General features: G+C 39.3%; 1 protein-coding gene across 1 annotated transcript in view; it reads left to right on the plus strand.

Moving 5' to 3' along the window:
• SLC9A9 (solute carrier family 9, subfamily A (NHE9, cation proton antiporter 9), member 9) overlaps positions 1-26,588 on the plus strand; it is a 611,074-nt gene that overhangs the window by 192,801 nt on the left and 391,685 nt on the right. The window contains exon 6 of the mRNA XM_011958071.1: positions 13,105-13,210. Within this exon, the coding sequence (XP_011813461.1) occupies positions 13,105-13,210 (106 nt within the window). The remainder of the gene's footprint in view (positions 1-13,104; positions 13,211-26,588) is intronic.

A 26,588-nucleotide genomic window follows, 5' to 3' on the forward strand; every position in this document is an offset into this window, starting at 1 on the left:
TGTATGGGAGTCTAAGTCTCTTTGTAGGTCTCTAAGGACTTGATTTATGAATCTGGGTGCTCCTGTATTGGGTACATATATATTTAAGATAGTTAGCTCTTCCTGTTGAATCAGTCCCTTTACCATTATGTAATGGCCTTCTTTGTCTCTTTTGATCTTTGTTGGTTTAAAGTCTGTTTTATCATAGGCTAGGATTGCAACCCCTGCTTTTTTTGTTCTCCATTTGCTTGGTAGATCTTCCTCCACCCTTTATTTTGAGGCTGTGTGCATCTCTGCACGTGAGATGGGTCTCCTGAATACAGCACACTGATGGGTCTTGACTCTTTATCCAATTTGCCAGTCTGTGTCTTTTAATTGGGGCATTTAGCCCATTTACATTTAAGGCTAATATTGTTATGTGTGAATTTGATCCTGTCATTATGATATTAGCTGGTTATTTTGCTCGTTAGTTGATGCAGTTTCTTCCTAGCATCGATGGTCTTTACAATTTGGCATGTTTTTGCAATGGCTGGTACCTGTTGTTCCTTTCCATGTTTTGTGCTTCCTTCAGGAGCTCTTTTAAGGCAGGCCTGGTGGTTACAAAATCTCTTAGCATTTTCTTGTCTGTAAAAGATTCTATTTTTCCTTCACTTATGAAGCTTAGTGTGGCTGGATATGAGATTCTGGGTTGAAGATTCTTTTCTTTAAGAATGCTGAATATTGGCCCCCATTCTCTTCTGGCTTGTACAGTTTCTGCTGAGAGATCCGCTGTTAGTCTGATGGGCTTCCCTTTGTGGGTAACAGACCTTTCTCTCTGGCTGCCCTTAACATTTTTTCCTTCATTTCAACCTTGGAGAATCTGACGTTATGTATCTCGGGGTTGCCCTTCTCGAGGAGTATCTTTGTGGTGTTCTCTGTATTTCCTGAATTTGAATGTTGGCCTGCCTTGCTAGGTTGGGGAAGTTCTCCTAGATAATATACTGAAGAGTGTTTTCCAACTTGGTTCCATTCTCCCCATCACTTTCAGGTACACTAATCAAACATAGATTTAGTCTTTTCACATAGTCCCATATTATTGGAGGCTTTGTTTCTTTTTACTCTTTTTTCTCTAAACTTCTCTTCTCACTTCATTTCATTCATTTGATGTTCAATCACTGATACCCTTTCTTCCACTTGATCAAATCGGCTACTGAAGCTTGCACATGTGTCATGCAGTTCTTGTGCCATGGTTTTCAGCTCCATGAGGTCATTTAAGGTCTTCTTTATGCTGTTTGTTCTAGTTAGCCATTCATCTAAACTTTTTTCAAGGTTTTTAGCTTCCTTGCAATGGGGTCGAAAATCCTCCTTTAGCTCGGAGAAGTTTGTTATTACTGAACTTCTGAAGCTTACTTCTGTCAGCTTGTCAAAGTCATTCTCTGTTCAGCTTTGTTCCATTGTTGGTGAGGAGCTGTGATCCTTTGGTGGAGAAAAGGTACTCTGATTTTTAGAATTTTCAGCTTTTCTGCTCTGGTTTCTCCCCATCTTTGTGGTTTTATCTACCATTGGTCTTTGATGATGGTGGCCTACAGATGGGGTTTTGGTGTGAATGTCCTTTTTGTTGGTGTTCATGCTATTCCTTTCTGTTTCTTAGTTTTCCTTCTAACAGTCAGGACCCTCAGCTGCAGGTCTGTCGGAGTTTGCTGGAGGTCTTCTCCAGACCCTGTTTGCCTGGGTATCACCAGTGGAGGCTGCAGAACAGCAAATATTGCAGAACAGCAAATGTTGCTACCTGATCTTTCCTATGGAAGTTTCATCTCAGAGGGGCACTCAGCTGTATGAGGTGTCAGTTGGCCCCTACTAGGAGGTGTCTCCCAGTTAAACTACTGGGGGTCAGGGACCCACTTGAGGAGGCAGTCTGTCAGTTCTCAGATCTCAGAGTCTGTGCTAGGAGAACCACTACTCTCTTCAAAGCTGTCAGACAGGGACGTTTAAGTCTGCAAAAGTTTCTGCTGCCTTTTGTTCAGCTATGCCCTGCCCCCAGAGGTAGAGTCTACAGAGGCATGCAGGCATCCTTGAGCTGCGGTGGACTCCACCCAGTTTGAGCCTCCCGGACACTTTGTTTACCTAGTCAAGCCTCAACAATGGTGGACGCCCTCCCCTAGCCTGGCTGCCACCTTGCTGTTCAATCTTGGACTTAGCAAGGCTCTGTGGGCATGAGACCCACCAAGCCAGGTGCGGGATATAATCTCCTGGTGTGCCAATTGCTAAGACTACTAGAAAAGCGCACTATTATGGTGGGAGAGTCCCAATTTTCCAGGTACTGTCTGTCATGATTTCCCTTGGCTAGGAAATGGAATTCCCTGACCCCCTTGCGCTTCCTGGGTGAGGTGATGCCCCACCCTGCTTCAGCTCATACTCTGTGGGCTGCATCCACTGTCCAGCAAGTCCCAGTAAGATGAACTCGGTACTTCAGCTGGAAATGCAGAAATCACCCGTCTTCTGCATTGCTCATGCTGGGAGCTGTAGACTTGAGCTGTTCCTATTTGGCCATGTTGGAACGATCTCAAAATGCTACTTTCATATAAGTATTTTATCTACAACTGAACGTCTTCATTCTTATATTATTTTCCAGTCCAGAAAGGATTACTATAAGGCAAATTCCAGAAATGACAGAGCTAGTTTATGCTGCAGTATTTAGTACAATAGAACATTTCTGAAACTGGTTTCTTTTTCTCTCCTTGCCTGACCTTGTAAAACACTGAACTACAAAATGTGGCTTGCTTCTTAATATTATATTCTCTAAAGTTGGAATTTTTCTATTGTAAATAAGATAAATCACACCACTAAAAAGTACAAACATAAAGTTTGTGGATCAGTGATGGTTCCACTCCTTGAGATGGTAATTCAAGTACAAGAGCAGCAGAGTTGCTGAGGCTAGTTAGCAGGTAGGGAATCTGTAAGACATCTATGCCCAGTGCCAGGCACACAACAGGTGCTTGATAAGTAGTTGTTCAGGTAGAACAACACCCACTGGAATTGTCTTGGCAATGGTTGGATATGGGAGTCTATAGCTGAGGAAGAGGAGGCCGGGCACAGTGACTCACACCTGTAATCCCAGCTGTGATTTGGGAGGCCGAGATGGGTGGATCATTCAAGGTCAGGAGTTCAAGACCAGCCTGGCCAACATAAGGAAACCCTGTCTGTACTAAAAATAGAGGAAGGGATGGACTAGAGATTGACATCACCAGATGTTGATGAAATTACTCAAGTTGAGTTTACAAAGTGAGAAGGGGATTGGAGATGTTTTCCTGGGCAACACCTATATTAAAGGGATGGGTTTACAAAGGAGACTGAAGAAAACCTGGAAGGGTTAAAGGAAAACCACAAGGGGCTAGTCTCCTCAAAACAAAGGAGGAAAGCACTTAGAGAGACAGGAAGGGTTCACAGTGCCAGGTCCCACAGTGGGGTCAAGCAGTGTGGAAGCCCAGGGAGAAATCCTGAGGAAGGCCAGGTCCTCACAGACAGCATGTGGGGCCATGGGGAAGAGACTCTGAGTTCCATGTTCCATGCTTTATGTTCTTGTTAAGTTTTACCAGTTTCATAAGTAGGTTGCTGTCTTTTCTAATTCTAAAAATAGTGCACATTTATTGTAGAAATTTTAGAAAATACAAAAAGGCTCAAAAAGAAAATTAAAATGGCCATTGTTTGTTTCTATGTTGAGAGCTGCTTTATGACTTTTGGCTTGCTCCCCTTAGACTTGGCTTGCCTGGTTTGTTAACCTTCCATCCTAGTTTGGACTTCACCATTCCCATCTCATCACCAATTCTTCATAGTGATTGAACTCAACAGTGTAGCCCAGATAGGGTAAAAACTGGCAAATAAAGTGATTTGATGAGCTATAAAATGGTGCATTCTGAGTAAATGAGTGATCTGTGGCCTGTGACGATGGCACCAAGAGGGATACACATGGGTAATTACATCAGCACCAGAGGACCTAAAAGGCACACATATTTGAAAATCTACAGCCTTGTTATTGGTCCAGGTTTTTCCTTGCTAAGCATAACCTAAAACATGGATTTGTTTAAGTGACTTACTTCTTTCCTGCCAGTGGTGGGGTAAGGGGAGCAGAGGCTGTGCTATAGCTAAGAGAACACTCCAGCCACATCTCACTCATTAACTCATTGAAAAGTCAAATGTCTGGGAGCTTGGCCTCCCCACCATTTTGTCATGCTTACTGTAAGAGAGGAACAGAGTATATTTGTTTGATAGAACTGCTATGAGAAATTGCCACAAACTTAGTGGCTTAAGACAGCACAAATGTATTACCTCACAGTTCCATAGGTCAGAAGTCCAGGTTGGCTCAATTGGGTTCTTGGATCAGAGTCTCACAAGGCAAAAATCAACCTACTGACTGGTAGGACTCTCATCAGGAAGCTCTAGGTTCAGGTTGTTGACAGAATGCAGTTTATTCCCATCAGAAGACCAAGGTCTCTATTTCCTTGGGGCTGAAAGTTGAGGTCACAATTGGCTCCAAGAGGTGTCTCTCTCTCTGGCCCCCGCAAGTGATCCCCTACATCTCAGAGCCAGGAACAGTGTGTTGGATCCTTCTCACACTTGGGATCTTCCCAACTTTCCCTTTCTTTCACGTTTCTTCAGTTACATCTCTCTGACTATAGCCTAAAAACTTTTTCTGCTCTTAAGAGCTCAGGTGATTAGGTTGGACCTGCCCAGGTAATCTAACATGATCTGCCTACTTTAAGGTCCATAACCGTATTAGTCTGTTCTCACACTGCTGATAAAGACATACCCAAGACCAGCTAATTTATAAAGGAAAGAGGTTTAATTGACTCACAGCTCCACATGGCTGGGGAGCCCTCACAATCATGGTGGAAGGCAAATGAGGAGCAAAGTTATGTCTTACACGGTGGCAGGCAAGAGAGAGCTTGTGTACCAGAACTTCCCTTTATGAATCCCTCAGAGCTTGTGAGACTTATTCACTATCACAAGAACAGCACAGGAAAGACCTGCTCCTCGTGATTCAATTATCTCCCACTGGGTCCCTCCCATGACATGTGGGAATTATGGGAGCTACAATTCAAGATGAGATTTGGGTGGGGATACAGCCAAATCATATCAATAACCTTAAGTACACCTTCAAAGCTCCTTTTGGCATGCAAGGCAATATATTCATATGCTCTGAGGATGAGTGCATTCTTCAGCTTACCACATAGGGTGATGACAGGGATAGGAGATTTATGATATGACCAATCTCTTTCTGTCTTTTTTCTTCCCTGTATCTCATACAGGCCCAATGTTGACTCTTTCCTTTTTATTTATTTATTTTTTTTTAATTTTATTTCATTTTTATTATACTTTAAGTTCTAGGGTACATGTGCATAACGTGCAGGTTTGTTACATATGTATACTTGTGCCATGTTGGTGTGCTGCACCCATCAACTCGTCAGCACCCATCAATTCATCATTTATATCATGTATAACTCCCCAATGCAATCCCTCCCCCCTCCCCCCTCCCCATGATAGGCCCCAGTGTGTGATGTTCCCCTTCCCGAGTCCAAGTGATCTCATTGTTCAGTTCCCACCTATGAGTGAGAACATGCGGTGTTTGGTTTTCTGTTCTTGTGATAGTTTACTAAGAATGATGGTTTCCAGCTGCATCCATGTCCCTACAAAGGACGCAAAGTCATCCTTTTTTATGGCTGCATAGTATTCCATGGTGTATATGTGCCACATTTTCTTAATCCAGTCTGTCACAGATGGACATTTGGGTTGATTCCAAGTCTTTGCTATTGTGAATAATGCCGCAATAAACATCCGTGCCCAGCCATCCCACTACTGGGTATATACCCAAAGGATTATAAATTATTCTACTACAAAGACTCTTTTCAATATTACTCTTGTTTACCCTTGGCAACTTTCTAATCTATTTAGGGAACCGGCATGGTCATCTTCCACTTTGAAACAGTTCTGTAATGTCCCTCCAGGTCCTGATCCACTGGTTGGGAAGTGATGGTACAAGAAATCTGCTTGTTTCATATCTTTTTGTAGCAAGAGAAAAAACTTGTTTGCGAAGCCCTCTTATTTTGTGTGTACCATGATTATGAGTAACACAGTTGTCTTTTGAACATGTCTCTTTCCTCACTGTTCTTACATTTCATGGGTCACAGTGATATTTTTACCTCCAAGTGTTGATTTTTTTTTTTTTTTTTTTTGGTGACCCATCCTAACTATGGCTGCTGCTTTTTTATTCCATAGAGCTTTGTTTAATGTTTTTTCATGATTTGTAGATAAGCCCTTCCCCACCGTTTTCATTTTTAGAAAGGAAAAATGCTGAAGTGATAATCCTAATTGGAAAATGCTTGTATGAAGGGGTGAGTCATCATCACTCAGATACTGGGCATGTTGCACAGATTCCCTGTTAAACTTCACCATGGCTCATTAAACCTCATTGGTGAGAAAATTGAATCTTTGTTAAATGTTTATGTTCTTTGCTAATGTTAAATTTAGAATATCTCTGATGTAGGTACCCTTGGGGAAGATTTTAAAACACTAGGTAAAGTGCCCGCAGATTTCAGTCCATAAGGTTCCCAGATATAAGACCTGGAAAACATTCCCCACCTGGATTGATCTTCCAGTTTCTCCCTTTCCAGTCTTAATATATCCTACTTTTCTTAATGCCAAACCACATGACCTTCTGGTTACTTTTTTCTACTGTCAGTGACTGCTAGGGATTATATTTCTGGTTTTTCATCAAAAAAAGGAAATTGGTTATTCTCAAACACCACTCAGCCATGTTTGAAGTCAAGGGATAGAGGTAGGATTGTCAGTATTTTTATTATGCACCCATAATAAATCTCTGCCCACAAAGCACATACATTTCAAAAAAAAAAAAAAGGCTTAAACAAATATAAATACCAGCAACAGAAATATGATTCTAGAAATGGAGTTTCTAGATAGTGGAGTTAATGTAAAAAGAATAATTTTCCTCATTTAAAAGTTATTAGAAATCCCCTACATGTATACCAAAAGAATCAGCTGGTTATTGCATGGCAAAAGATGCTAAGATCTCAGGAGCTCTTCTCAACAAGGGAATTAAGCTCTACTGAAGATGATTTGAGGGAATACTTTCTCATTTCTCTCAAGGATGTGCTTAGCTAGTATCATTCTCAACAGAGAGGAAACAAGTTAATTCATTACATATAACAAATGGCTTAGGGCAGTGGTTCTCAAGATTTTGGGTATCAAAACCTTTGCAATTAGGAAAGACCCCCAAGAGTTTTTGCTTATGTGAGATGTATCTATCAATATTTACCATACTAGAGACCAAGCGCAGTGGCTCATGCTGTAATCCCAGCACTTTGTGAGGCCAAGGTGGGCAGATCCCTTGAAGTCAAGAGTTCAAGACCAGTCTGGCCAAGATGGTGAAACTCCGTCTCTACTAAAAATTCAAAAATTATCTAGGCGTGGTGGCAGGCACCTGTAGTACCAGCTACTCAAGAGGCTGAGGCAGGAGAATCACTTGAACCCGGGAGGCAGAGGTTGCAGTGAGTTGAGATTGCGCCACTACACTCCAGCCTGGGCAACTGAGGGAGACTCAGTCTCAAAAAATAAAATGAATAAATAAAACATATTTACCATATTAGAAATTAAAACAAATTCTAAAACATGTTTTTATTAATGTATTTAAAATAACAATCGTAAAACATTTGCATGTTAATATAAATAACATATTTTCACCAAAAGTTTATTTTCCGAAACAAAAAAATTAGAAGAGTGGCATTGTTTCACATTTCTGCAAAGCTCTTTAACATATAGTGCAATAGAAGACAGCTGGATTCTCATATCTTGCTTCTGCATTCAATCTGTTGCATCATGTAGCCTCTGGAAAATTCCACTGTACACTAATGAAAGAATTAGAATAAAAAATGCAAGTAACATATTCATGTTATTATGAAAATAGTTTTGACCTTGAGGATCTTCCTGGATAGGTCTCAGGAACCTCCAGGGGTCCCTGGGCCACACTTTGAAGCCATTGCTCTTGGGCGTAAGAGCTTGTTTTCCCCAAGGAACCCTGTTTGAGGAAGGCTACAAATGTGTGCATTCATATCATATATTCTCCATTATTACCTCAGTACCAAAATGATATAGCATATTGATGTTTAAAATAAAATTGCAAAGTTTTAGGGCTAAACTCTTCATGATGTTTTGTGTAACTTAAAATTTAGAATGACCTCAATAAATTGAACAACTAGTCATTAGCTTTGTAATCTGGTATTGTTTCTCTGACTCAGAAGGGTTAGTCTTTTCACTTGTATTCTAGGATTATGATTGACAAAACTTGACTGGCAAAATCAATCCATGCATCAATTTTGCTGCTGAATCTTTGCTGAGAATTTAATAGTTCTCAAAATAATTCCCATATTTCAGCCTGCACCCAGATACCACAACTTTTTTGAAAGCCTCTCCTTCAGATCTCACTGTATACAATATTTCAGGAAAGTAGGAAAAGTTACAGGAGAATTTCCTCCTCCATCCTCCTTCTTAGAAAAAGAAAATACATTTTCACAATAATCATTTTTTGGAAATGGAAAAATGCTACCTCGTTTATGAGAATACCAAGGTTCTACACCTGTCAGGCCTGACACCGATTCAGCTGCAAAAGCTTCAGATGTTTTTGATTCTCTGTGTGTCATGGACAAGTGTCATACATACTGATTTGCACAGAAAACCATAGAGAGCACTCTCCAAGGGAGAGCCAGCATTTTGACAATGCTGAATGACAACTTAGGAGGACAGGGGTAGGAACTATTCCATGTTATTGTCCTTCGACCCAGGCAGATCTTGTGCTAGGTTGCTGAGAGCTGCCACATTAAAATATCATTTGAAATTTAAATTCCTCATAAAACACTTAGAAAATAGGGGTCACAGAGCTGCTAATGGAGATTCTAGGGAAGGGTCTGTCACTAAATCACCCTAAAGACTTGGAAGTTCTGAAAGGGCATCAAGAAAGTGGTCAGTTGAAAAGACAGCAGTTTAAAAAAAATTGTAAAACATCTAAGAGTAAATACATTGAGATACTCATGAGGTAGTCATGTAGTCACTCTCTGTATTTATCACTAGGTGGTGTGGTTATCATCTTTGAGATGAAAAAGGATTAGTTTTGATGCTATAATAGAGTTGTAGTAGGGGAAAAGACCCTTGGTATGATGAAGAAATCAAAATATTGTATCATTTTAGTGTTACAGTTTTCTCTTACAGATTGAAAATTATCCTGTGTTTGACCCTAGCAGTGTTTCATGAAACTTGCATTATCTGCCTCCAAGGTATTCTGCATATTTTCAACGCTCCTCTAGCCTCTAACTCATGTGTTTCTCTCCTGACTCTCGGCAGATGATCTTACTTTCCTGAAAAGATGCATTCCCCATCTGCCTTTCAGTTTTCTTCTGCCTTCTCCAGACCTTGCTCCAGCAGTTTTCTCATCTTTTTTCTCTGTCTTCAACCTCTCTTTCCTCTGGCTTATTCTTGTCAACCTATAAATTAGATGTCTAAGAGAAAGCCTCACTTAGACCTCATAGGTTATGGATTTTTCTCTCTTCATCCTTTATCAAAAGCTTCTCAGAGTGCAGTCCACACCACTGGCTCCTCACTCGTTCCCCTCAAAGACCTTTACCATTTGATGGCTGAAATTATTTTCTCAGAGATCTCCAGGGATTCAGTAGTATTTCTCAGTTATCACATTCCTCTACTATGCTTACCTAGAGGTAGGGGTGTGTGTGTGTGTGTGTGTGTGTGTGTGTATGCATGTTCATCTACTTGAGCATAAGATCATATGTGCTTGTATCTTTTATTATCAATTTGAAAGACAAAGTGAATTTTTCTCTCGCTACAACATCAGGTAGGAAGAGGGTATGTAGAGGAGAAGGAACTCCAAGCCACAAGTGAAGCATGAGAATCTGCCACTAAAAGATGAGTGGAACTAAAGTAAGATAAAGACAAAATGACCAAATTGTCTGATAAAATCAAAAGTTTAAGAAATCGGATTGCATCTTTTCCCCTTCCTATCCACACAATGTCCAGAGTGTTTTCCTCTTGTGGTCCCAAGAACTCTCACTTACATGGGCGTTGACTTTTAGTCCTGCCTTGGACCTAGGTTATCCTTACCAACCTAGCAAGGTGTGGGCAGAGCTGCTATGTGCATGTCCACGGCTGTCCCAAAGATTCTCTCCTGGGGAGGTGCTGCAGAGAGTCTTGGACATTGCATGTAAGATTGAGCCCTGCCAGGGAGCTAATTAAATGAGTTTTTTTTTAAAGCTCCAAGCTCAGCAGCAGAGTGGGTGACTAATTTCCTGACTCACCTATTCGACTCTTTGTGTTCCCAGCAAAATACTCCCTCTTGTAGGACACACTGCCTAGCTTTATTTCAAAACTATTCCATTTCTTCACAGAGTAGACAAGAATGTGCGAAGTAACAGTTTTCTCTTGTGTGTGGGACATCGTTTATGAAATGGAGTTCAGTTCTTTGTTCAAAAGGAATTGTGGGAATGTCAGAGCAGTTGTGAACAAAACTGGATATTCAATTAAAAGCCTTTCCTCTTCAAAGCTCAAAGCTTTCGTTAGACAGATGTAGAGTCTTCCCCATAGGGCAGAGGGGCTCCGTAAGTGGGGAGGTGGGGTAAGGGCCTTGTCTTCCTTTGCGTGGGCCTAGGAAACCTCCATGGAAGTGGAGATGGGCTGCAAGTCCTTTTCTGAGCTTGATGATACAAATGAACAGCTACAGAGACTAAAGTTAACAATAGAGAGGCCACGATAAAATGTTCTAGTTTTTAAAAGTTACTTTTATTCCACAAAATCCTAGCAAAAGGAAAATGTTGCTAACCAAATCCCACTGTAACCTTTTTGTTTTGCTTAGATGCAGTGTCTTAACTCTATCCAAAAAGGAGAAAGAGATTACTTAGCAGAAATGTTTGCTTCCTCCCTCCCACCACCTGCAACGTCTAAAGGTTGTGGCAAATGTTAACAGCTTCATGCTAGTAGAAAGCAGATCTCTGCCATTTTACCTATCGTGATTAATAGGACCTATTCAACTAGAGTAATAAAATTGATTCTATGCCTGATAAAATTGGATCTGGCCAATTGTCACGTCAATTCATGGCATTTTCTTTTTTTTTTTTTTTGGATTTTGCAGTAGCTTCTTTAAAAAAAACTTTTTAATTGACAAAAATTGTGTATATTATGTGTATTGTATACCAATACAGCAGAATTTTTTGGAATATGCATATCTTGCAGAATAGCTAAATCAGGCTGATTAACGTATGTATTAGCTCACATGCTTTTGTCGTTGTACTGAGAACACTTAAAATCTGCTCTGTTAGCAATTTTCAAGTGTACAATACATTGCTATTAAATATAGTCACATGTTGTACGATAGATCAAAATCCAGAGTCATTCCTTGCTGCCTCTCAAGCACCAACACCCACCAATTTTCCATCTCAAATATCTCTGGGGTGCTGTCACCTCTGCTGTATCCTCCTTGATGGTATCTCTTATTCGTTCACTCATTAAAGGCTTACAATGTTGCATCACTGTGCTAAGGGCTTGTGGCACACAGAGAAGACGAAAACCAGTGAGGTACATTTGTGAAGTACAAAGCACAGTGGTCATTGGTCTATTAGAACCCAAGACAATGAAGATGTAAGAGTTTGGGAGCATGAATCCGGGCCTCTTCCTGTCCTGGTACAACTCATCTCTTACCGGAATTACTGGGAAAGCCTCCAGCCATGTGTCCATTCTGCCCTCTGCCCTTCTGCCTGAACTTTATTTCCAAGGTTCAGATTGTGTCATTTCTCTTATTAAAACTCTTAATCACTCTCTATTATGAAAGAACAAGCTCCAAACTTCTTAATCCTACCTATAAAACCTTCAAAGTCAACTTGACTTCCTTGCTTTTATTCCCTTGTAGCACTATTGTGTACAATCCAGTTACTAACCTCACCATCCATGAAATAGGAAAAAACAGAAATAAAAATACCCACTCTGCCTTAAACATTTGCCATCAGTATCATTTTCAACCTATCTCTTTCCCCCTTGGCAATTAATTAAATGGATCATTTTCCTAATGATTGCTGTTCACACTCTGCTTAACTGTTTTAAATATCAAGATATTGAATAGTTTTGATGAACACAGATAATCAGCATGTGATTATTGACTGCCCTAATGTACTCACAGAGACTCAATACAAGAACATGGCATATAGTAGCAGGCCATGCAGCAGGCAACCAGAAACAAACCCTCATGTCCTGTTCTTAAGAACACTGAGTCCATCTTTATAGGTGAGCGTGATCTCCGGATAGAATGAGACCCAGGTGGAACCATTCCTCCCTTCACAGGAGTAGGCCATTGCAACAACTTCATTTATTCATTCACTCATTCATTTAGTCATTCATGCATCAAGCAGTTACTGAGTATGGCCTAATACCATGTGTCCAAAGATGAACCCCATTTCCAGGGAGCTCCCAGTCCTTTCTGTGGTAAGTTCAGTGATTTGATCCTAATGCTGGGATCCAGAAAGGAGTGAGTCAGGGCTCTGCTGAGGCAGTCGAAGGGTTGGGAGGGGGACACTTGAAAGGTTCTTAAAGAATGAAAAAAATGAGTCTTCAGTAGCAAGAAGTGTGTCTGTGTGTGTGTGTGTGTGTGTGTGTGTGTGTTTAAGGAATAGGAGGATGGTAGCAAGTGGACGAGAAAGGAATTGCTGCCATAGTAGAAGGAATCAAAATGCAAAGGTAGTTAAGAAACTACACTGTGTTTGGGAAATTATGGCAATTTCAGTGTGACTTGAGAAAGGCAGCAAAGGGTAGGCAAAGGGGGCAGAGGGAGATGAGGCTGGAGGGTAAACAAGGTGCAGATTATAGGAGACTTGTACTTGGGAGCTCAAATTTTGTCTTTAAGCAGTAGGGAGCCAAGACAAGCCTCTAAGCATCAGACATTTTTTGAATAAAGGTCTGGTGTTAGTATAGTCATTGGATTTGAGAAGATAAGCATTTAATTAATGTTTCTGAGCAGTGACCATAGCCAAGGAAAACTCCATGCCTGCATCCCAGCTAACTGCATGTTTGTGTGTGTCTTCCTAGTGACAGTGCTGGCCATTTTCCATGAACTGCACGTCGACCTTGACCTGTACACACTCTTGTTTGGAGAGAGTGTGTTGAATGATGCAGTGGCCATAGTCCTTACATAGTAAGTACCAGAACTTGGCCTATGTTTCTTTAACCATGTGAAATGTGCTTTCACTTGTATCTTTTCTCTTATGTCATAGAGTTACAGGCAGTCTCTAGCTTTTTTCAAGGAATTGTTATCACAGAAAATCTCCATAATGGGCACAATTCATTAGGCATCTAATTTCTAATACTATTAATGGGTTTTATGTTTCCAGCTTATTACAAGATATTACGTAGAGGGTAACTTATTTTTCTCAATGCATATATTTAGCTGATTCACTTAAGGTTCCTAAAATGCACATAAATGAGCTTTTTTCATTTCAAACCAATATCATTTAATTTTTTGCCTTATATAAGTCACTTTCCAGATAATAGACTAATAGAAACCCTCGTATTTATGGGCAGATTGGCAGATTGGAGCCAGAACCTAAGGGTCAGAATACTCTTTATTTCTCAGTGCAAAGGTAATGCTGTATAGGAATGCATACATCTTTAAAAAATCACATGACGGATGAAACTGATGGAGCTTCAGCTCAGCGCCAGTGCAATTTCCCTTTGTGCTGGAAGGATTTTAGGGTGGGGGGGATGAGAGCCAGTGCTCTTTCCTTACCTCACCTTTAGACACTTACCATTTATCTTTAATAAATGCCACTTCAGTGGCTTTCACTATGCCAGAGGTCTCATCTTGGTTTTAGATTAAGACCAGCATTTTGGGCAACTGTCAGATATCCCAAAAGAAAGTCGATATCTGATAATTAAATGTGACAAAAAGATTCTATTCTGGGTGTTAATTACTTCGAAAGCAGTTGAAAATGTATTATGAAGTAACAAAAGATTGTTAAAAGTCAGATCTCACAGAGGGGAGTAGGAAATGACAGAGCAGCACTACTCTTTTTTTTTCTTTCTTTTCGCCAGTTGACATTTCTTAAGGCTGCTGCCCCAAAGTTGTCAGTGAATTCAACAACTTTCAAATGTGTCTCCAAATATACTTACATTTCACCTGGCCACGGAGAAGTGTCTTTCCTGCTTTAAATGAAAATATCAGCGAGTGCAAATTAAGAGCAAAAGCCATAGGCAGATTCACAAATGCTAAAGGATGCTTTTAAAGAAACACCAAGAACAATTAATTAGGACATCAGAAATCCCTGTCCAAGAAATACTAGCGTTAAAAGAACATTTGGAGTAAAACTCTTTAAAAATCTGCTGAGTTCCTCATTTTTACTTCCTGAGCTGCCAAGTTGGAAAAGGCCAAGCACAGCAAAACCACTAAAGTGCAAATGAGCTTCGGAAAGAATCATGCCGACACAACCAGGGAAGGTTTGGCCTTTCTGCTTTCAGGACTACCATTCACAGTAGTTTTCCATTAAAAATACAGATGCTAAGGATAAATGTTGATGCTGTTGAGCACCAACCTGGGAGCATTTGAAATAGTCCATGTAGTATCTCCTCAGGTCAATACATGGTTGGTATTGCAGGTGCCTCTCCTACCTCTCTACCCATGTCTTCCTAATGTCTTAATAAAAGAAGATGTGTTTTGCACCTTGGCAAGAGCTCTTCCTTTTTAGGAATGAGACATTGCCATTCTAGCTGAAATCTTGTACTCCTCAGCTTCGGCAATTCTGGTATCATATAGTGATCCCAGTGAGCTCCAAGGTAAAATAAAGGGTAATCCTAAGTAAAACCATTTCACTTCCAAAACTTACATATTCGAATACCAGCTCTTTCTTTCCATGAGCTCTACTGAGTGGTCTACAGCACTGCCATGTCCTGGCCCAGGCTGTCTACCAGTGCTGTCTGCTGCTCACCGTTTCCTCCTTTTTGCACATTTCCATGTGCCATTCTCTTCACTTATTCTCACTTGCTGATTTGCTTCTTAAACTTAATTTATAGCACACATACTATTCTCTTTGTACATCTATTTACACAGGTATATTTCCTCTCCTTGCAATGCCTTATCTCCACACACTCTCTGCCAACCATTTTCTGGTTCCCTTAGGAAAGCCATATATACATATCATTTAAAGGTCTTCTATGACTTTCAGTGTAAAAGTTCAAACATTGTCTCTCCATTTTTCTTTCTCTTCACACTAGACCCTGTATAGCACCCTGACACAACTCTCTGGGTGGTATCTCGCTGCCTTTGGACAAAGCTCACTCCTCTTGGGTTCACCAATTCAGCTTCTGGTTCTGTCGAATCAAGTCTTTCAACTGTTCCCTCAGTCTCCTTCTTTGGGAACCTCCAGCCCACAGGCTGAGCTTCTGCTTCACCCCTGCACAGCATTGGATTTACATATATATTTGCCTTTCTAGATAGTAACTTTTTGAAAACAGACTCTATGTACTTGAAGTGTGTCTTAGAAGAACAAATGGAAACCTCTTTTGTGTTTTCCCTTTCTTCTTCCATCTTTATGTGGTTTTGAAGTTTAAGAACAGTGATAGAGTTATTCTTGTGTCATGGGAAAAAGAGTTTTCCATTTTGATGTGAAACCTAATTATTGATGACTATAACCCTTGACCAAGTCCCCAGAGCCCCTCTGAAATAGCCATATACTTTTATTTACCTTCTCATCTGCCAGTAAACCCCCTTGCTTAAGAACTATCTTTTTTAGTTTTAGTATTTTTATACTTTTAATAGTATTGTGGCAATACAGTGCTCTAGTATTTAGCCACATTTTAGATTAAAGCAGCTTTTCTTTGCTAATCTAAGAAGCATATGATTAATTATAATACTGTTTCTTATGATTAATTATAATACTGTTTCTTGGGTTAACTGTGCTCTGAATTTCAGATACCTAACATAATTAAATTTGATGGCCACAACTCTTGTACATAGCAACAGCTGGTGGGTGCTATATCATGCTCCTGTGATTTAAAATGATCCAGAATTGTTTGTGCTAAAATGCAAATAACTTTATTTAACATAAAAGTTTTGAAATTAGCTTGTCCCTAACTCATACTATTATTTCAAAGATAAAGGGAATTCATGCTCAAACATGTATGCATACTGCCTCACAAATGAATTCCACATGATACATTTGCTTTTCTAAATGTTATTTAATAGGCTATGAAGGACCGCAAAAGATATATGGAAGAGATCTCAAGGGGTGTGTTTTTGAATCCTGAACAAAAACCTTAATTTCAGAGGCAGCATAATAGAGTAGAAAGAAGCCTAGGTTAAAAGTCAGAAGATTTGGTGTCAAAACGGCCACTAATTAACTGAGCAATTACTACAGTTGACAGGAAACCAACCCAAACTGAGGTAAACAAAAAAGGAATCTGTATTAGCTGATGTAACTGAACACCAGTAATAGAAATGGCTCAGTCAAGGATCCAATGAAATGAACAGGAATCTTTCTTCGCTCAACTTCATGGTTAGTGCCCTCTTCTAGTTACAAGATGGCTGCCAGCATTTCCCGGGGCTGTCTCTTCAGGCGATTTGACCAAGAATTTTTGTTCCACCATTCCCAGACTAAATTTTAGTACCTTTCATAGATTCTGATAAGGTTAATCTTGGAATAATCACTATGGCCAGTAAAGGTACAACATTTATTGGCTTGGGTCTAAGTCACCTGCTCCATGAGTTCAAGGGTATATAATCAGCTTCATTGGAAGCACGTGAGCTGAGACTGGAGAAAGGTGGAATTATTGCTCAGGTAATACTGCCATGATAAAGGAAAAGTGGATGCTGGATAGTAACACAACAAAACAAAACCTAGATCGGGGTCCTCAACCCCCAGGCTGTGGACCAGCACTGGTCTGTGGCCTATTAGGAATTGGGTCACACAGCGGGAGGTGAGCAGTGGGCCAGTGAACAGTACTGCCTGAGCTCCGCCTCTGTAAGATTAGGGGCGGCATTAGATTCTCCTAGGAGCGCAAACCCTATTGTGAACTGTGCATGTGAGGGATCTAGGTTGCACACTCCTTATGAGCATCTAATGCCTGAGAATGCCTTTCGTCCCGAAGCCATCCCCTCCCCCAATCCATGGAAAAATCGTCTTCCACGAAACAGTTCCCTGGTGCCGAAAAGTCTGGGGACTGCTGACCTAGATGACCACTACTGTGATTTTGTATGGCCATAAACTCCCTATGCTAATTTATTGATCTAGAAAATGTGAGAATAGTTGTTCCATATACATTACGGAATTATTCTGAGTAATAAAGTAATTACGGTTGTAAAGGCCCTGTAATCTACATAGCCTATGCTATATAAATATAAATAGAATTCCTACCCTTATTTATATCAATATCTTTCATTCTACTTACAGAGATCTCTCTGGTTTTATTAAAATGAGTAAAGATAAATCTGCTTCTAGTGAAGCATTTCTTCATAAATACGGCATTTTATGATCCAGGAAACTTAGAGAATAACCATTTTTACATGTAATTTCCTCTATTAGGAATGAATCACTTAGTTAAGACATACTGTCTAAAGTTGATAAATCAAGAAATAGAGGTTGAAGTATTAATATATTACTTAAAGTTATAAAGGTGCTCACAACCAAAACTGATATTTCTTATGGAAGTTAACAGAAAAAAGGAGAAAGAAAAGATGGGAGAAGCTAACTAAAATTCTGCATCTGGCATACTAGGAAATGAACAGATGCTATGTGGAGTTGCTACATCAAGAAATGAAAATGTATGCATATTGTTAAGAGTCATAGAATAACAATCAGAAAAAATAAACCCATAAATGGTTAAAATCAGATACCTTTGCTGTTTAGGATCACGATACAGGCAAAGGATGAAAAATAAGTTAACTCTTTATTTTATACTCTTCTATGCTGTCTGAATGCTTTTAATGTGTTTGTATTATATTTACTTATATATTCTTCAGGTGATCAAGCTATCAAATGCAGAAACTATAAAATAAAAGCCCATTTGTTTGATGGCAACAGAGTCAAGCAATCCTAGCAGGCAAAAACCACTACAAAAAAATTAAATGACGAATGATAAACCAAGGGAAGCATTTTCAACACATGTTGATCAGTTAATAGTCTTTGTAATATACATGATGAATTGTTAATCTCATCACTATACCTAATTCATTATTTACGTTACCTTGAGCAAGTTACTCAATCTCCCCTGTGCCTTGGCAGCCTCATTTGTAAAATAAAGACAGTAATAGCACTTACCTCACAGGATGGGTTTAAACATAAAACACCTAAATCAGGGCCTAGTGCGTCATGCTCAATACACATTAAATGTTAGCTGTTGCTGTTACTCCGATCATCAAAGACCAATGATAAAAAGTAAGCATAATAGAAAAATGGACAAATGATATAAATAGTGAATAAACAAAAGAAGAAACATAAATGGACAATAGCTGTACTAAATAAGAAGAGCTTCACTAATAATGAAATAAAACAAATTAAACCAACAATGGAGTACTATTTTTACCTGGCAAATATTTGAATCTTCAGGACTCAAAAAAGAATAATCATACTTGGAGTAAGTCAGAGTTTGGGAATTGAGAACCCTCCTATATGACTGGTGAAAAAGGAAAGTGATAAAACTTTTACAAAGGCAATATTTACTGAGTCATTAGAATTTGTGAATCATTTGATCAAGCAATTTTGTTTCTAGATATTTGTTCTAAGAAGCAATTATGGACATGTGCAACAGTCTGTCTATGGAGATGAGTTGAGCATTGAGTCTCTCCATTGATTTGAGCAAGAAGTTGTGCACAATGGTTACTAGTTGGTTGAGTGAATTATAATATATTAATATCATGGAACCCTATGAAGTCATTTAAAAAATGATAAAGAAAAAATATGTTTATGTTATTGGGAAAAGATATTCACAATACATTTTTAAGTAAATAGGAATATTTTATATATAATATTTATATTTAATAAGTATTAAATAAGAAAATTTAGTATATAATAAGATCTAGCTTGGTTAAAAATTCACAGCCAAATATATATGTGCAAATGTATCTAAAGTTATTATATATACTAATATACATTATATGTATTATATATGAATATAATTATATATGATTAAATTTTATATATTTTATTATACTGTATATATAAACAACATATAACATTTATATTATTTATATATAATTTATATGGAGTCAGAAGTGTTATGTGGAATCACAAGTGATTTTTATTTTTTTCTTTTGGCTTGCAAATATTTAAAATAGAGCAAACTACTTATGATAGACTCTAGTCCCGAAAATCCCCATTAACATACTTAATAATTGGCAACCTTCATTTAAGTGCAGATTGCACAGAGATAGAAGTCTGAAATTCTTTTTCTACCCATGATAGAAGAGAAAGAGGATGTTGAATGTTTTGGGCCGTTTATCTGCAAAACAGAAATACTGCCATTGTTGTACTGAAACCTACTTGTAAAATAATTCCACAGTGTGCAAATGCCTCCAGGTTTTCTTAGAGATAAAATAAGTATCTCATTAAACAGCTGACCTTTGGATGACAATAAATACATACTAGATGTCTTTATTCCCTGTTAAGTAAATGCTTATAAGGAAATTCGATGTCGATTATTTAAAAAGATGAAGAAATGGAGCACCAATTTTGACTTTTTAATGAGACTGTTATGCTGCAGAGAAGTTCTTGCTAGATAATGTCATTTAAAGTGTGATACCAGTGAATGCTTGACACTTTGAGTGGCATTTTGAAAGACTACATTTCTTACCACCCATGTATCTTAAGGGAAATTTAATATGGAAGGTAATTGGATGGCTATGGGACTCAAGCAACCGTGGAACTGAGGGCAACCTTGAACTATCATCCAGCCGTTCAAGAGAAATGTACTGAGGATCGGTATGTGCTAGACATTATGCCAGGTGTTGGTGATATAGATTGGATGGGCATAGCCCCTCATCTCGGCCCTCAATAATCCCTCACTGAAGTAGGCAAACAGTAGCTATAAAGGGATTTAATATGCATAACAAAACCTAACCCTAAAAACCATCTCAGAAAATAGCTTACATGTATAGGGTTTGGTTATAAAAAGATGTTCCTAAAATAATTTCATTTTTTCTCTTGGTAACATCATCTTGAAGTAGATTTTGAGTTCCTTAAAGGCAAATTTTCTCCATCCCTCACAACACACAGCAATTATTTGGTAGTTTCTCCAATAACTACTGAATGAATGAGTTGATAGACTCCTTCAGAAGCAGATGGGGACATTTTATAATACTAATCATTAAAACCTATTCCAGAGATAGATATTCAACGTTCATTCTGATTCTTCCAACTTTTTGAAAAGCCTTGTTAGAAACCCTCATTAGTGCTCCTCCAATAGTGCTTGACCCATAGTTGTAAACACAGAGGTGATAAGAAGCTGTCCCCTTTTGATCAGAATTAACTGAAATTGTTATCACAACCAGAGGTACATTTCTCATGAATCTGCTTAACTTAGAAACAAGTATCTTATATCTTGACACATCTTTCTGAAGGTTATTCACTTTGATATTTGCCTTGAAAACTGATAATCAGCATGAAACTCATTTATTTTGATGCCTGTCTAGGTACTCGAGTGATACATAATTAAAAAAAAAAAAGTTAAGGCCGTTTTTGCTTAAGGACTCCTTGTCCTGGCAGTTTCATGCTGACTTCATTTTTCAGACACCAGGTGGCATCACATGGCAGGAATGGGAAGGCTACCCTGGGATCTTTAAACAGAGGCTGGGAAGCAGTGCTCAGCTGGCTTCCAGCTTTAAGTTGTGCACTCGGTGTGCCACCCACACCCCTGCCTGCTGCTGCTGTCTTGTTTGTTTTTCTCTCATTCCTGTTCCCTGGTTCCTGACTCTGGCATCTCCCCTACGCCACCTCTTAATGTCTCTGTTCAGATTACTGGGACTTGACCTTGATTATATTCTGTGACTCTGTCTTTTGTCTCTTGGATGAGATCTGACATTCACTGGCAGCGTCTCCAGAACTCAGCCCCGTAACTTAGAACTTGCTTTGCTCATGTCAAGTCATGCGTGACAAACTGGCCTACCAAAAATAAATAAAAGAAATCCATGTTGACGGTTTCTTATCTCAGTTTCAATGTACTTTAATTTATTGGTGTATAAGTCAGATGCAGGTGATGAAACTGATAGAAACCGAATTCAAATTAGCTTCAGCAAAATTTGTTCATTGGCATGTTTAACAGGGATTGAGCTGACTCTGGACATGCCAGGCTTAAGACTTCAAGCATGGCTGTCTATCCTTTCTTTTTCTCTATCGGCCCCGATTGCCTCTGAGTGCTAGCCTCATTCTTTCATGGTGCAGATAGATGGCTTACTCTAATAAGCAGGAGAAGTTGACTAATGGCATGTCCAGGCTTACTTTTTTTTTTTTTTTTTAAGCTCAAAATAACATTTCATTCTCCCAATATTTGCATATCAGTCATGAAGATTCCATTTGCCTCTGCTTGTATCAGGAGATCACCCATAGGCCAATCACATAATACTCAAAGGGAATTGAACAAGGTAACTGGTCAGATCTGAGTCACATTCCCATCCCTGTGACTGGTGACATGGAATCCATTATTGGAAGAAAGTGGTTGGAGGACAAGTAAGAATAATAACATCCATATTTCATGATCCTAGAATGTTCAGCACATGGTGGATTAAAATGATAGGCCCTATGCACTAAAAACTCAAAGAAAGGCTTTATTTTAAAAAGCAAACATTACTAAATGTAGAATTGATTTTGAAGGAGAGAAAAGGAAGTTCTCCAAGTGTGAGAAACAAGGGAAACAGGGCCGGGCGCGGTGGCTCAAGCCTGTAATCCCAGCACTTTGGGAGGCCGAGACGGGCGGATCACGAGGTCAGGAGATCGAGACCATCCTGGCTAACACGGTGAAACCCCGTCTCTACTAAAAAATACAAAAAACTAGCCGGGCGACGTGGCGGGCGCCTGTAGTCCCAGCTACTCCGGAGGCTGAGGCAGGAGAATGGCGTAAACCCGGGAGGCGGAGCTTGCAGTGAGCTGAGATCCGGCCACTGCGCTCCAGCCCGGGCGACAGAGCGAGACTCCGTCTAAAAAAAAAAAAGAAACAAGGGAAAAATCACAGCAAGAGTGGGAAGCTGCCACTGTCAGTGGCCATGTGATTTTACATAGCATATACTGCCCAGAGGTTTTGGAGCTGGAATCCCATTTCCATATGGAAATCGGAACCCTGTCTAAATGTTCACTCATAGTAATACATCTTGAGCAAAGCTCTTTGAATAAGGCCTGCAATTTCAAAGTGTTCCTTCAGTCACACACACTGTGTAGAGCAGCCTTAAGAAATAGCGATGAAACTTGCCATCTATCTGGAATTTGAGAAGTCAAAATCCCTAGCCTGGGCAGTTGTGATACAGGAAATGTAAGCCAGTAAATTAACGTGGACAGTTTTCAGGACTAGTGAAACAACTGCCCCAGCCATATCCCCTCTTCCTATTTCCAAATACACTGAAACTGCCCTGAAGCGATACTTTCACATCCCAGATACATAGAAATCCCACTTAAAAAACAATCTTTTCTGAAAATGAGCTCACAATAAAAAATGTACAGGCCACAAAGAGAATAACTCCACCATGCTGAGTAAAGGAAGGAAAGAAGGGAGATAAGCAAAACAAAAATAAATCAGAAGAACAAGCACCCTAAAGAACTAAACAAAAAAATACAAAACTACAAGAAAGATTATCAAATGAGCACACTAAAAAGACTAAAGAGGTAAATGGTGGAGTGGGGAAAAATCAGAAAAGAATGGGATAATACGAAATAAAGAACTTTTCAAAATGAAATGTGCAAATATTGACATTAAAAACTAAAGGGAATGACATAAATGTCATATTAAACCCACCGATGAAACAGAAAATAGAGTTGACAAATGGCCCAGCATGTAGTACAGATAAAAAAATATGAAAGGCTAGTTAAGAGACATGGAGTATAGCACTTTTTAAAAATCCAGAATTCATCAATAAAAATTTCAAAAGGAGAAACTAAAGAGAATTGAATTGTGGCAATATTTTGAAATGAAAATGGTTGATAATTTTCCGAAATTAAAGAGATAAATGGAAACATCACATTATGTCTAGAGCTGGATAAATTAACACTAATTCACATTCAAATACATTACAGTTTTTAGGTTTATTTTGTTGTGTTTTTAATTTTAAAGAGTCTATTTGAGGAACAGTGAGTCATGAATCAAGCAGCTCCAGACCTCAAGTGGTTGAGCCTTCACCTAGAGGAGGGGAAAAGCTTTTATAAGATATTTGAGGAAGCAAGACAAAGAAAACATTTGATTGATTGTTGTTGTGAAATGTGAGATCACCAAAGAGAAAGAAGAAATTTTAAAAGCAACCAGAGAGGAGAGATGGTTTATTTTCAATAAGGATTACTTACACTTAACTTACAATTTGGATGGCAATAGTTTTCTCATTGGCAACAACAGCTGCTTAGCTGCTAGAGGATAAAGGAATAATAGGTTCAAAGTATTGCAGGAAATTTATTGACAGCCCAGGTCTAAATTCAACTAAAATATCATTTAAGAATAAGATTAATACATTTTCAGGTACTTTACCACTCATCAATGATAGGATTTCTGAAGAATATAATTGAGTAGAAATAGGAAACTAAACTCAGAATAAGGGAGAAGCAAGGAGAGTTGAGCAGAGAAATTGGTAGAAACATTCATGAATCTAATAAGGAATGACTATGACAATAATAGTGATGACAGTTAATGGGAGTGGTGGGCAAAATAAGTTAGAAACAATTACTCATAATCCACTACAACATTTAAAGATGGGGGACACTGAATGGTCATGGAGGGAGAAATAATGTGTATAGAGAAAGTGGGGGGAAAGTGGAGACACAGCAAAAGACCTGTTTATTAGAACAATCCAATTTTTCACTCCAATAGCTACCTTCACCAGAATTCTTCTCCAAATTTTGCAAAAAACTGTGACAATAGATAATCCTTTTTAATTTGGTAAGGAAATGCTGAAATCAGCTCATATCTGCTATGAGACTGTAGGTAGTCCTTAACAATTTCAGACTGTGCAAAGAATACCTATTTATTAGGAAACTGGTAAAGAATCTTCTTCGGAGCCCCTCCATTTTTCTCTCCAGAATTTTAGGCTCTCGTCTTTGTGGATGTGGTGTTTCCAATTGTGGACATGTCATATTCTCTCTGGAGGCTCTCCTTCATCTTTCACTTTGTCTTCCTAGTTTCTCTTACTCTGTTCTGACATCCTCATGTTCTCTTATCGTCAGATTTACAACCCACACTAGGAATCCACCTGTTCAGTTCTCTCCAGTTTCTGGGGAGAAGTTACCTCTGTGGGTGGTACACAAGGGACATTTTCTGCCACATCAGCTGTTGTCATGCTGTGTAATGGAGATGCTCTAAAAATCTTTCTTTATGTGCACAGATGACTTTGAGATGATTTTTCTGGCAACAAATCAGTTTTATTTTGTTTTGTTTTGTTTTTGAGACAAGGTCTCACTCTGTTGCCTAGGCTGTAATGCAGTGGCACAATCTTGGCTCACTGCAACCTCCACCTCCCAGGTTCAACGGATCCTCCCACCTCAGCCTCCTGAGTAGCTGGGACCACAGGTGCATGCCACCACACCAGGCTCATTTTTGTATTTTTTGTAAAGACAAGGTTTCACCATGTTGCCTAGGCTGGTCTGGAATTCCTGGGTTCAAGCAATTGTCCCGCCTTGGCCTCCCAAAGTGCTGGGATTACAGGCATGAGCCACCATGCCTGGCCTAAAATCAGTTTTGAGAGAAAGTTGGAGAAGGTAATTCTGTCTTCTGCTATATAGCATCACTCCGTCATAGTAGCTCCTCATTCATTTTATCCCTCTGTTTGAAATGTTATCTCTCTAGTTTGGAGTGCCCAGTGATGGTTTCTAGTCTGGGCCCAATATAGCCAGCCATGTACTAAGAGAATGACTTGTACTAAATACAATACACATGAGGCAGAAGTGGAACCAAGGTGCTAACATAATAAACTAAGAAATTACAGGGCCGGGCGCAGTGGCTCATGCCTGTAATCTTGGCACTTTGGGAGGCTGAGGCAGGCAGATCATGAGGTCAGGAGATCGAGACCATCCTGGCTAACAAGGTGAAATCCCATCTCTACTAAAAATACAAAAGAGTAGCCAGGCATGGTGGCAGGCACCTATAGTCCCAGCTACTTGGGAGGCTGAGGCAGGAGAATGGGGTGAATCCGGGAGGCAGAGCTTGCAGTGAGCCAAGATTGCACCACTGCACTCCAACCTGGGAGACAGAGCAAGACTCCATCTCAAAAAACAGAAAGAGGAGAGGAGAGGAGAGGAGAGGAGGGGAGGGGAGGGGAGAGGAGGAAAAGAAAGAAAGAGAGAGAGAGAGAGAGAGAGAGAGAGAAAGAAAGAAAGAAAGAAAGAAAGAAAGAAAGAAAGAAAGAAAGAAAGAAAGCAAGCGAGCGAGCTGGCATGATTGGTTCATTTTCTTTCTATTGTCAAGGTACTTAAGAAGATGAATTATAATCAGCATCCACTTTATTAATTCACCACAGAAAATTACTGTCATCGGGATTTCAAGTACCCCAAACACCACATGATAAAAGCAGCCTTTCCCATAGGCAGGCCTGCATATGAAAGCAAATAATATCAGAGGGTTGTATGGTAAACCCACATAGGGACAGATGAAGGGTAGACTGATGTGTCAAATGTTTATCCTCATCCTTCACACAAAAGCTGTTGTTTATCCAATGGGTCTTTGAAATTTTGAAGTGCTTGGTAATGACCTCCTAAATGCATACCAACATTCAGGATAACTAAAAACTACTCACTTTTAGTAAGATGATAAAATTTGGCCCTCTCAATACTACACAAAGCTGGGAAGAAGACTAGCAGTGTTTGATTCTGTGATTCTTTTATGACTACCTAATCCTTTTTCTAATTAATACAGTGTACTTTTGTCATGATGCATCAGTGTCATTTGTCTCTATCTAATGTCCTTTAATATCTGGTCAGGGTTCATAATGATTCCCTCTCATTCCCTCTGTTGTAACCGGTGGCATGAATGCCCACACTAGTTCCTACTAACAGATAGTAGTTGATAGCTAGGCATCAGGCTGTCTATGAGAAGAACCAATCTTGACTTCTGCCTCATGCAAGGAAAGATTTCCAAAGGTTGCCACTCTCATTTCTGATAACATAATCTGAACTACTACGTATGAAGCTTTTGGGTGAGAAGTCAAAAGAATTAAAGGAAGCTGTGGCTCTCACTTCGGGGGTTGGAGGGTGGGTGCAGCTAAAGAAAAAGACAAAACTCTATAAATAGTTTCAGGAGCTCTGAATTAAGAATATTTCATCTGAAGACATATTTTCTTTCTAATACACTTAAACGTGACTTCTCATTCTGAACAACCAAGAAAATGTCTTTTATTTCAGGTGACT

This window comes from Colobus angolensis, unplaced genomic scaffold (assembly GCF_000951035.1).
Source record: "Colobus angolensis palliatus isolate OR3802 unplaced genomic scaffold, Cang.pa_1.0 Scaffold46, whole genome shotgun sequence".
Taxonomy (NCBI): Eukaryota; Metazoa; Chordata; class Mammalia; order Primates; family Cercopithecidae; genus Colobus; species Colobus angolensis.